Genomic DNA, 12744 nt, shown 5'->3' on the forward strand with positions numbered 1-12744 from the left:
ATGGATAGGAGTGCGCATTGCCCATAGAGTATGAGATTATGAGCCTTAGGTTCCTTCATCAACACACCTTACCCATGGCAAAATCCTTGAAAGAGAGATTAGCCACACTAAGTGAACCAGATGAGTGGAGATTGAGAGCATATTTTCACCAAGAGGTAGCCAAGAAACAACAAACAAAACAAAGAGGGGAAAAAGCCAAGGAATACGACTAAGGAAAATCAACAAGTCCTTATGTAGTATGGCGCTAGATATGAACAATTCCCTGGGAATCTTAGCCATGTATGGTCCGGGCCGTATAGAATCATAGAGGTGAGAGGGAACAATAGCTGCAACTAGTGGAATTATACGGGACATGGTCACCAAAACAAACTTTGATAAGATTAAACCATATTGGGTTTGACTAATTCTTTGTATATGATAATTTGGAGATGCTTAAGTCATTTACCACTCTTGATGCAGATGAGGATGATGTTCCGAGATGGACTCTGTGGTTTGATGGAGTTAGTCGAGAAGCTAAAAGAGAGGGACCATGTGGAATTATGATTCATCATCCTGATGGTTTAGTTACACTTCTACGAGTGATATTGGGAAGAGCTTACAAATAATATGGCTGAATACCGAGACCTCATTGACATGAGAACCCTTAAAGAAAAGTAGGAGCTTCATTGATTCAAGGGAGACTCAACTAGTTATTCATGAGATTTTTGATACATCTAGAGCAACACATCCTCAACTAATTATTCATCAGATTTTTGGGACATCTTGAGCACAACATAGGAGACTCTTGATCTGAACTAGTTATTCATCAGATCAACACATCCTCTTACGCACTGTTACCACCATCTATCTTAGAAAACATTCCACGAGTGCAAAACTTCATGGCGAATTCCTTGGCAAGGATGGCTCTTCTTGATCTTTTTCTCAGAATGTTGGTAGCATATTGCATCACTCCTTGTTGGTGGCCTAAATGCTCCCAGCCTGCCACAAACAAACCCACAGAAGTTGATGCATGAAATTTAAATGCCTTCCAAAAGCCAACCCTTTTTTTTTCTGTAAATTATTGAGTCCAAAAAATTGTATACCACATGCAAATAAAAACAGTTAAACCTAACCATATTGTCCCTAAACCTGGCTCTATGCATTGAGTGTTTAGTTGGGTGACCGACTGTGTAAGATCTTGTTTGCAAACACCCCCCGCCCACAACGAACAGGCGAGTGAGATCTCCCTCTTTCACAAGAAGTAGTTGTGTCCATAAAGACCCTAAATCCAATTGAGGACAACTAATGCTTTGGAACACAACTTGAAACAAAAACGAAAATGAAAAAACTTGCACCATTATCAAACAATAAAATTTTGTATACAATTCATATATGCCATTTTGTCAACATATCTCGTGTTATGTCCTAATTAAATGCTGAATAGCAAGGCTAATTAATGCTAATCAAAGACATAATCACACAGTGCTGTAAATAAACAAAGACCAAAGCATTGACCTCTACCAAATTAACACAAAAAAGGGCACAAAGCCTCTCTTTTTTCTATTGCAAGCGATACGAGCCACCATATAAGAGACACAAAGCTATATGGGTTGAGACGCCATACAAGAGACACATAGAGAAATATTGTGATGAAAGGGGGTTTCAACAGTCTGCAAAGCATGCACATACATGTGAAAAGTGCTCCACGATGTATGTGAGGATGTCCATGATGAGTCAAAAAGGCATAATATCTGAAAATTTTATTCCATCTCAAAGCACGTTTTCCCTCCTCGGCTTGCCCTCATGGATGATGCGCTTGACGGCATCAATGGATGCCAACTCTAGGGTGTCGTAGGGGTTTTTGTGTGCGACTCCTACCAAAGGGCTCTGTGCCCTTTAGAAGCCAGTGCATGTGCTGGCTTCTGGAGGGCATAGGGCCCTTTCACTCTACCCAATTAACACACGAAAAAAGGGCGCTCTGCCCTTTAGAAGCTAACACATGTGCTAGCTTCGGAGGGCGCAGGGCCCTTTTTTTTCTGTTGGTAAGCATGCGCTAGCAGGACACAGCATAGGACAAGACAGCAGTCTCACCTGACAATATGGGCTAGGAGGAGAGCTTCAGCATGCCCTAGACACCAATTTGCAAAATCGTCTCCCTTTCGGCCTGATGGATGCCATGACGTGATGGGTGTGCTCGCCTTGCTTCCATGCCTATGCCACGGTCCATAAGCAATAAGGGGATAAGGCAAGGCTTGGGTCTCAATACAAGGGTTCATGACCATGCCTTTTGTAAATTAGGGCTCACAATGAATCATTAATGCATGTAATCCCCTCGTTGCTACCCACAAAGATGCCGTTGTTACAATAGGAGAGATGGATTCATCCAAAGGCTGGGCTACGTGCACAAACATATGTCACATGCCATGGGGATTATGATTGGGCAGATCTAGATCTCATCTCACCACCTTTGAGTGGAGATAAGGAGCCTAGAGGTCATTGCCAAAGAGAACAAGATTTGTAGAATGTGCTCTACAAAGATCAAGATTGAGGAGCACTACATTTGCAGATGTTTAAGTAGACAATGAGATTTTTGAGAGGGATTTAAATTAATATCTAGGCTATTGATTTCCCTCACTAGAGAACTCCTGAAAAATGGTTCACGCCAGCTAAAGTAAAAAGAGATTTCAGGAAAGAATGCTTGTCTATTTATTTGTATGTCTGCAGCTCATCAAAGGTAGGATTTTACAGACTTTCTGCAGTCAAAAATTATCCTAAATAAAAGCACTTGCTATTCAAGAGCAGGATCTGAGGACCCAAAAGTTGGGCCCATGATCTTAGCATGTGCAAGACATCAATTAGAATACAAAAAAGGCTTTTTTGGAAATGCTCAGAAGGAAGACCTCATTATGCGTTCTCTTCTTCCAGCTTCTCCAATTAGTATGCCTGCATACAGAACACAAATTAGGCCCCACCGGTGCACCAGGAACATTTGCTAATGGATGGGCAATCAAGCCCAACGATGTGTAAAGGGGTCCTTAATAAACAAGGCAACTCTGCAATACACATACTCACTCTGCAGCTGTCACAACCCATACATTCAATTGCATTCAGAAAGAGAGCACAAATTTACCTGTCGTCTACTCGTGTAACCCAGTGCCTCATACTCGTACAAAATTTCCTCAAAGTGTAACAAGTCAGTCATTTGCATCAACATCCTCTGTATCTGATTGACCATCTTCTTTCTCTACCTTATATGCGTCAGCACCTACTGGCTCTTCTTCTACAACCGCATCCAAAAGTTGTGTTTCCTCTGGAACAATTGCCTCCGCTTCATTGTCTTCGTCAAAATCACTGCTCATATGAGCCATGCCGTCATTTTCCATCCAACGTGGACAGACATCCTCGTCATCAAGTGCTTGGTGTCTTGTACCTTGCTTTACAATTGAGGAATCATTAATCGATCCAGTCCTTGCTGGCAATCTACACGAACATTCCGGAAGGGGATGAGAAAGAAAAGAATCCAACTTTGAGGTGAGAGACAACTTTCGCAGCCCAGCATGGTCCAGTGTAGCCTTCAGGTTATTCCGGACAGACACAATCCATGAAAGCTTGGGATGATAAAGCTTATCACCACAATCTTCCAAAAACTTGGCAATGTTTTTCCTGTCATCATGAGTCAGAGACGAGAGCGTTAAGCAAGAATCAAATTAACCTGCCACACTATCTCCTATGTATTAAAAACCCCAGAACCATTGCAGCAAAGTTTTGCAGAACCTGTCCGGACGATACGTCCTGAGGGACGGTGACATATATGCCCTGTGACCCATGACAAGACTAGCGAAGTTGGGCCTGCCATTCTTGTCACGATCAAACCCTGGAAAAAAAGCCGTTGACTCAACACACACAATGTAATCCAGTGCCGACCAAAGCAATCTATGCCCCTGTAGTCGAAAGTCAGCAATTGAGGGCGGCGGTTCTTGTTCTGATATCGCCAACCAACCCCACCACCCTTCCAGCTCATGCATATAAACCTTTCGGCTTGGGGGCGGTGGCAATGGTCTAGGTCGGGGACCCGCAACTTGCCATGCTGCAAGCATTTTCTCCACATCAGCAGAAGATGGCGGGGGCGGAGGTGGTGGCGGTGGAGGTAAAGCTTCTTCCGGCCCATAGATGACTGCCCTCTCTTCTTCTGTTGTTAGAGTTGTTCTATCTTCTAGATTGCTGAACATGGCACGCAATGGAACTAAAGCCCGATGTCCTCCGAAAACTTCCCCACCAGATATATAAATGCGTGTATGCTGCCCATATCCTAACGCGCGAAGAAGTACACCAACCTGCACCACAAAGAAAAGTTTTCCCACTATAAGCACAAACCGACCTAAAATATTCTAGCCAATTTCAGCTTTGGAACAGTAACATACCTCTTCTGGCATAATCGGGCATGAACCATTCCTCCATTGCTGCTCCGAGTCAATACTAAGATTTCCCTTGACGAGCCCATCTTTTATCATGAGAGCACGTCTGTGTTGTATGAGCTGAGTGTGAAGATCCTGGCTTACATAGAGCACCGAGCCACAAAAAAAAGGCTTTTAATTGATCGATATCTGAGTTTGTGATATGCTCTTCAGAAAGCAGAACATACTGAATGAGAAGTGTAGCTCACGTTCAAAAAAGTCTTTCACCTGAAAGCGCTCTGCACAGCCATGAAATGCTAAAGAATCCCGTTCTAGTCCAGTGTGATAAGCAAGGTATGGTTGACCCAGAGCCTGTAGCCTAACCTTATCAACACAAATCAAACCATATGGAGATTAGAGTCATGTTTCCCATCCTTTTAGCCCTTAGCTTGTTCTGTTTTTTTCCTTTCCAAATCACTTTAGTAGTAAAATAAGGTTCCACGACATCAAAACATGAAAGCATGGAGATGCTGTCACTTAAGCAAACAGTGCATTTCACTCACTAAATCTTCTAACAATCTTCCATCAGTTCTAACTTGGTCTCTTACACTCATAGAGAGCTATAACTCACCATACTACTGCCTGGAAGATGAGACCTTGAGACAATAAAACCCTCCCTCACAGAGCTGTGTTCGAGGCCTTTCAAAAGTTCACAAAACAGCATTGGACCCCCTAAGGCCTAGGGTGTGCCACCTCAATGATGGCCCAAACAGAGTCTACCCTCAGGCTACCTATTTCACGATTTCCACCAGTAAATAAGCTGTAGGCTTGCCAATGCATAGATCTTGGTCATCATAGAGCATAAGCCTTAAATGAACAATATTGGTTGACAGAATGGTGCCATTTTGAGCTTATACTCTCTCAACAAGCTTGCCAATAGGACATAATTATGTTGTAAAATATTGCCACAGGCACTGCTTTGCAATATCCTTTGCGATGACAGCAATGGTATAACCTTTGTAATGTCATCAATGATAAAGTGTAGGTGCACATCATGCACATGTGTTTTGATATTTATGATTTTGAACACAAGAAGTACAATAGTCTTCTAGACTGAGGAGAGTAAACTGAGCCATAAGTACTAGCTCTTCTGGACTGAGGACAGTAAACTGAGCCACAATTAATCAGGCGAGACTCCATCCAAAATTGCAGTAGACTTTTACTTATTGGACCAAAAGTCAGTTCTATCAGGATGAATCTTAGATTCTTATCACCTACACATGCTCCTCAATACACATTCAATTGTCAAGCGAAGAACAGATTTAAATGATCACCTTTGAACCATGCGAAAGCCAAGTTCTTCGACTTCCTTTCGAAACCGTAGTGCTTCAAAGGCAACCCTACATCTGAGCCTCTGATATTCTGCAAGTCGAGGAGGTAACAGACTCTGCAGATAAGCGGTACTAAGCCTTCCTTTAGAAAATGATAATACTCGTACAAACCTTTGATTGGCATCCATGAATAAAAATGAATATTCCAATAAAAGCAATGCATGCGTGCATATGGTGTCAGACATGCATGCGACACCCACATACAAACAAACATGTGTGCCAGAGAGGAAGAGAATCGGGGAAGGGAGAGAAGAAGAGAGATGCAGAAGAGGGAGAAAGGAAGAAAACCAGGAAAGTGAGAGAGGAAAAAAGATGGGAAAGAAGGAGAAAGGAAGAGTGTCGGGGAGAAAGGGAGAAGGAGAGGGAGGAAGAGAGTCAAAAGAGAGAGAGATAGAAAGAGAGTGTGGGTGCCACCATAAGTTAAGAATAAATCTAAGGAGGCAATACCTGTAAGCAACCCCCTCCAGATATCACAAGACCTAGCACTCCTTTGTTTTTCAAAACAGGCAAAACTTCCTTCAAGTAGAACTCTGGTGTTGAGGAGGATAAGCTTGACCTTATAAAGGTGGCCTTCTGCTTTTTGACCGCCTTAAATCTCTTAGGGAGATTCTTGACAACTAAGACATCACGCTTTAGAACCATGATAAAATGCTTCTCATCATAAATGTATCCAAACCCCTTGTATTTAGAGCTGCAAAATACAACAAAAGAGCAGAGCAGATGTTACAAAAACCTGTTTGACATGTCTTGTAAACCAAGTTGTTGTGTGTTCTAGTCAAACACGTATCTGCCAAGCAACCAAGAGAAATGCAAACACCGAATACCTGATCCCTTTGGCAGAAGCAACTTCTTGAAGCTCTGGCAAGACGAGTGTAGCATTTAAAAGCCTTGCAACTACAACCAAATCACATATCTGACAGACAATAGAAGGTTACATATAGCTACCAAAATCCTAGCTTCCATTGTTATGCACTTCCACAAATAGAACCAGAATTATGTGCTCAAGAAAAATAAGCATTGAGGCTAAGTTAAGACCTTACAGATGCTCTTATCTCGTGAAACTCTCCTTCAATGTGTGCAAAAAGAAAACCGTTGTTAACCTCAGCAGGAGCTGCACAGAAAACATGCATGTAGTTGCTTGAAAATGCACATCCAAACTCTTCTGCAATCATGCATTCACTGGTCTACTTATTGAATATGCATCTCAAGACAATGAAGAACATGTATGAGTGCATGCATGTGCTGTGGCAGCACCCCAGGGAAGGGGGGAAGAGGGTGTTAGAAGTCATCTCCTGTCTTTCTGTAGCCACCAGGACCTTTGTTGTGGGTGTGCCCGCCCTTGTAGGTGTTGTTCTCATTTTTCCCCACTCTCCATATTTTTTCCCTTTTTTTCCATGGTTTGGGTGGCTGCCCTATGATGGCAGGATGACCCAGTGGCTGGCCGACTGCACTAGTGTGCGTGTTCACCTTTTGGAGCAGGCCGACTGGATTATACAGGTCGTGGACCTCTCTGATGATGGCCGACTGGATGACACCAGTCGTGAGGCAGTCGGCTGCCTTTAGCACAGGCTGACTGGGTATTTGGGGCCATATAAAATGACCCCATGGCCCCCATTCCATTTTGTATCATTCCGGGATTCTTCTTGTGTATATAGAGCAGAGTTACACGCCTCTATCTCTCTCTCTCTCTCTTGTGCTGTTATTTTCTGCATTGCGTTTTGCTCTCGTGTTCCCAGATCTGGTCATCATCTCCGCTGCACATTCTGACATGGTATCAGAGCCTAGGCTCTAGATAGTTCTTGGGATTTGTGTGAGCAAGAGGGGGATTGTTGTGTTGCTGATTGGTGGACTGTATAGGATTGTTCGGGAAGAGGAGAAGCAAGACGACGGCGGGCTGATTTGCTGGACAGCCACTTGCAAGTGTAAGTTCTTCTTTGTTCCCCCCGACCCACCCTTTTTTCAGAGTACATCCCCACAATGGCAGATCTGTTAGAGATGGCTGAGAGACATGTGAAGATCCCTACACTCCCCACGTTCCCAGTGGACCGTCAGTTGGACGGGAACAACTACGACATATGGAAGGTTATGATGGAATCTGTTCTGGAGTCTTGCGACCTCGCTGATTTCGTCGTTGTTGGGGTTCCACGGCCGGAAGTAGAGGAAGGGAAGTTACCGTCGATCCGAAAGGACCGGGAGGCACAAGCACAAATGTGGGATCGTGTCAACGCCAAGGTCCATTCGTTTATCTTCCTCAACTGCACACCGCAGGTAATCAATCATGTAAAGCATATGACGTTGGCCAGAGGTATATGGCAGCATTTGGCTTCTCTTTACAGCAAGGTATAGCCCATGAAGAGGATTTCCTTGGAAGTACAGATGCAAGTTATAAGCCCTGCAAAGTCGTTGACAATGCGGGAGTATATTAACAAGCTACAGGCTCTTCAACAAGAAGTTCTTCAGACTAGGAAGGAGATATCATCAGAGGACATGGCCATAACGTTGCTGTCGCATTTGCCCTCTTAGTACTCAACATTTTACTCGTCTTTGATTACCAATGGCAAGCTCAGCACCATCACGTGGGAGGAGCTTGTGCCCATGGTCTTGGACCAAGAGGAACGATTCACGAACCCTCCTTAGGGTGGAGGTTCGGAGACCTTAACTGGCCAACGGTCGAAAGGCCGTAACACGGGCAAAGGGAAGGCTTCATCGGAGAAGTCTTCTGAGAAGAAGTCCATTATTGACCGCGAGAAACTAAAGGCAGAGAGGACCTGAAATGATTGTGGCGAGAAAGGCCACAATTGGAGACAGTGTCCCGAGCGGAAGACCGAGAAGGGTGAAGATTCCTCGATAGAGCAATCATGAAGACTCCGGCTTTTGTGCACCTGGAGGTGATGGACACCGATGTTTCATTTTCTTCAGGCAAGGAGGAGGTTAGAGGATTCTCCGCAACGGATACTCGGGAGTGGATTCTAGACAGTGGTTGCTTCCAAGCACATGACTCTTTCCCGTTCAGATTTACAGGATCTCTGCAAGTATTCTGGTCACATTCTTACTGGGGATAAGTTCACAGTGAGGGCAGGTTGGAGATAGTTCCCAATGGCAGAGGAGGGAAGCATTCCTCCCAAGTGTTGTATGTTCCGTCACTTGGTTTTCATCTGTTATCAGTGCATCAGGTTTGCAAGACTAGCGTATGGGTGGAGTTTGATGAGCATTTTGTTGCTCTCCAGGACAAAGCAACAGGCCAGGTGGTTTGGGAAGGCGGAGTGGAGAATGGAGTTTACAAGATTTCAGCACTCTCTTTCCCAGGTCCTCAGGTTTGTGATGAGTAGCAATCTGGTAATGGCCACTTAAGTGTGGATACGCTGCACGTGCAGGCTTTCCGAGACCAAATGGTGGATAGCTTACCAGTTGATGGCAGCAGTTGGCAAGATCTTTCCAGTATTGATGTTGGTGGTTCTTGTGTTCATCAGTCAAAGGAAACTGAACAAGTAACTTATGCTCTGATGTCTCGTAGTATTCGGGACAAAGAAACTCCTGTAGATGAGGATGTTCTTTCCGCGAGGACCTCTCGGATAGCCAAGCAGGTGGCAATTGATTACTTGCAGAAGGAGGTGCATACTCTAGGCTTTGTGGTTCCAGATTCAGAGAGGGTGGTTGACAGGTTTCAGAAGGCCTTGCGTGGTCTTCAGTAGGTTTCCAAGACTAGGCTTTGCACCGTAACAGCTGTTCATCCTTGTGAGCAATGTGATGCCTCTTTGACTCAGAAGTAGAATGGTTCATTGATCTGGTTGATGGACACCAGATTGGACGGGAGCTTCCTGATGAGGCAGCTGAGCTCATGGTTGCAGATGACTCTTTGGGAGGTGGGATTGCGTGTCCTGTGGTTTTTGCCGCATGCGAAAAATCATGGACTCTTTTACACGGGAGGGGGATTGATTGATGGAGTCCGACTGCACGGTTCGAGTGACTCAGTGTGGGGAGGAGATCCGAACACGCGGGGATCTACCCAGGAGCAGTTTTATGGAGCAGTAAGAGGCAGTCATATTTTGCCTTGTCTACGACAGAGGTAGAGTACCGAGCTGCTTGTGATGCTGCTTGTGAGGTGGTGCAGCTGCAGAGGTTGCAGTCACCAATTGGCCGACCATTTGGTCCATTCCTAGTTTTTGCGTCTCGTTCACTTGAGGCCAGGCCGGTGTCTCATGTGAAGAGGCCAATATTTTGCTGACATGGACGGGAGCCAGACTGGTGCCACCCGTGTGTTAGCAGGATGGTGTCGTATGGACGGGAGCCAGATCAGTGCCACCCGTGTATGACCTGGACTGTGTTCGATCCATGGGACTGTCACGCCATGAAAGAGCCAGTATTCGTGCCGTGTTTTGCCTATGGGACTGTCACACCATAGGGAGACTCGTACCTGGAACTGTGTCTTACCTATGGGACTGTCACTCCATAGGAAGACCAGATTTTTATGTTTTTTTTATGTCGTGCCAGTTTTGTGCCGACAGATATTTTGTACTTGTTCCATGAACGGGAGATATGTCCATGTTACTATTTGCACATGCACACATATTTTGCATGTTTGAAACTGTTTTCGCATGACATGTATTTGTGTGTTTGCCTGCTTGACGTGTTACTTACTGAGCGGGGACGCCTGCCAGTGAGTCGTGAAGTCTGCTCTGAATTCTGACGAGTTTTAGTGCATGTGAACAGGTGGTAAGTATGTTACACATGTTGTTTTAATATTTTATTCTAACCCCTTTATTTTATAAGGTTAGGTGTTCACACTTATTTAAAAGTGGGCACCCCCTTTGGGCACCCACTTTGGGGCCAAGGTGGGGAGCCCCACTTTTAAGTGAGTGTGGGGGTGGGCATGGTCACCAACCCCCACTAGTTCCCTTTCATGCATGCGTGGGAAATCTCTAGTTGTATCTTCACTTTAATTTTATTAAAAAAAAGGGCTCTCTTCAAGCGTAGGGGCCATCGCATCTATCTGGCGGGGATCCATCAACCGGCGGCCATCTCTTCCATCGTGGCTGGTGGCTGTACACGCCTCAAGTGACTGCACGCATCCTCCAGCCGGTTGCTCCTCCAATAGGCGGCTGCTTTCCCTGCACATCGACTGCAGTACCCTCTGCTCTGCTGGCTGCGCTTACTACCCTACCAGGCGGCTGTTTTATTGTTGCTCCTTCAAGCGGCTGCTACTGCTCTCAGACGTGGGCCATCTTCACAAGGCACTGCTGCGCATGTGCTACTACAGGTGGCTGTTTACACCACGTTGCTCTCACCTCCCATACAGGCGATTACACCCTCACTGCTGGCGGCTGCTTCTCCTTTCCCAGCCAGGTGCCCATCACATGCTCTGCCTACACCGAGTTGGCTGCCACCATCTGAAGGCCACGCCTCACTCTACTGCTCCTCTCCTGCAGGCAACTGTGCCATCTCAACAAAGTGGTTGCTCTTACTGTCCAGCAGGCTGCAAGTGACTGTGCACTCCTTCTCCAATCAGGCAAGAGGTTGTGCACTCCATCTCCAATCAGCAGCCAGGTCTCTCTCTCCTCACTTGCAAGTGGATGTTTCTCTCTCACAGCAGGCGGCTGTGCCCTTTGTGGTGGAACTTGTTTTGGTGATTCTACACGAGGCAACTATTACTTTAACAAGGGTGGCTTCATCTTCTACACAAACACCACGAGTATGGGTTTTCCATCAACCATCTACAAGTAAGTGATTTTCAGATTTGAGTAAAGTATTTTATGTTTAAATCTGATAAAGGATTCATCCCGCTCGGCCAACACCCGTTCGGTGCCGGGTTGTCCAAGCTGTATTGGCGAACCTCGGTCCAAAGGTGCTGAGATCGGGAGAGCCAGGCGTTAGTACGAGAGCGCCTGTTTGTGCGTGGTCTCGGAACACCAGTGAGGTGCTCTCCGCGGAGTCCAGTGAAAGCACAGGACCGTAGAGATTGGACCACACTAGTGGTCGTTCTGCTTCGAGCTTCTACATCGAAATTCGAGCCTACTTGTTTGGTACTGTTTTCATATGTACATGGACATTATTTGGTTCTTGGAACCCATGGAGCATTGTATTTCATTAAATACTCCCAATAAATATATCATATATTGAGGGGGGGGTCGGCCCGTTCCGGCCCCAGTGCTGGTGTCCATCTTTCCATTTCATTTCATTTAAATTTCAAGTTGTTTTAAGTTGTCCATTTCAAATTTGTGGTTTTAAAGTTGTGCTATTAAGCGTGTGGGTGTCCAACGGAGTCTTTCCCACTTGACGGGATCGGTTTCATTGGTATCAGAGCACGGTTGTTTCCCTCTTCCTAGTGGGGAAACGAACCTGTGTACTGGACATCCCGCTTTTAGCAAACTTTGAACACAATGGACAGCCAAGGCAACCCTTTGGAAGTACCTAATTCGAGGGGTCCCTCTAGTGCCTCTCGTGGGTCTGATGCCCTGCGTGGTAGACACAAGCCCCTTGAAAGGATTATTGATAGTGAATCCAAGGGTCAACTGTCTCCAGGAAAGACAGTTATGCTTGAACAAGAGCCTGATGCTATGAGGGCTGAAATGGAACATATGAGAAAACTTTTGCAGGCTCAAGAGCAAGAGTTAAAGTTCTTGCATGAAGATCCACATTTGCAAAGTGCTATTGAAGCCAGGAAGGCTGATGCTATGGTTGATGTAACTTTTGAATCAATGGCTCGTGAAGTGGGCAAGAAACCAAGGGAGTTGGCACTTGCCTATCTCCTTCGCAAAGGTGATATCAAAGAGGGGGATGACGGAGAGCTGAAATTCAGAAATCCACCTCGTTTGAAGCATGGAGATCCCGCATCCCAGAGGCTGAAATCTTTTATGCAAAAGGAAGAGGTGACTGTCACCTCTCGACATGCATCTTCTCCCCAAGGCACTAATCCTGACAGATATATGTATGCCAGTGCTCATGGAGGGCATGAAAGTCACATGCATGCAAGACATGTATCT

At 45.4% G+C, this 12744-nt stretch overlaps 1 protein-coding gene across 3 annotated transcripts in view; it reads right to left on the reverse strand.

The window, feature by feature from the left end:
- Window positions 1-643: 643 nt before the first annotated feature.
- Window positions 644-12744, reverse strand: part of LOC147628278 (protein EMBRYO SAC DEVELOPMENT ARREST 30-like) — a 39855-nt gene continuing 27754 nt past the window's right edge. For 2 of the 3 annotated variants that reach the window (XM_086813352.1, XM_086813353.1), the window contains 10 exons: window positions 6805-6875; window positions 6589-6677; window positions 6212-6455; window positions 5708-5820; window positions 4662-4752; window positions 4401-4529; window positions 3754-4313; window positions 3110-3642; window positions 2880-2922; window positions 644-978 (listed from right to left, as the gene is read on the reverse strand). In XM_086813352.1, coding sequence (XP_086669478.1) covers window positions 3174-3642; window positions 3754-4313; window positions 4401-4529; window positions 4662-4752; window positions 5708-5820; window positions 6212-6455; window positions 6589-6677; window positions 6805-6875 — 1766 coding nt within the window. In that variant the 3' untranslated portion in view covers window positions 644-978; window positions 2880-2922; window positions 3110-3173. Of the gene's footprint in view, window positions 979-2661; window positions 2923-3109; window positions 3643-3753; window positions 4314-4400; window positions 4530-4661; window positions 4753-5707; window positions 5821-6211; window positions 6456-6588; window positions 6678-6804; window positions 6876-12744 lie in introns of those variants that run through there. The other variant, XM_086813351.1, reaches the window with a different exon arrangement.

This window comes from Cibotium barometz, chromosome 19, assembly GCF_041138505.1.
Source record: "Cibotium barometz isolate CiBa-2024 chromosome 19, ASM4113850v1, whole genome shotgun sequence".
Lineage (NCBI taxonomy): Eukaryota > Viridiplantae > Streptophyta > Polypodiopsida > Cyatheales > Cibotiaceae > Cibotium > Cibotium barometz.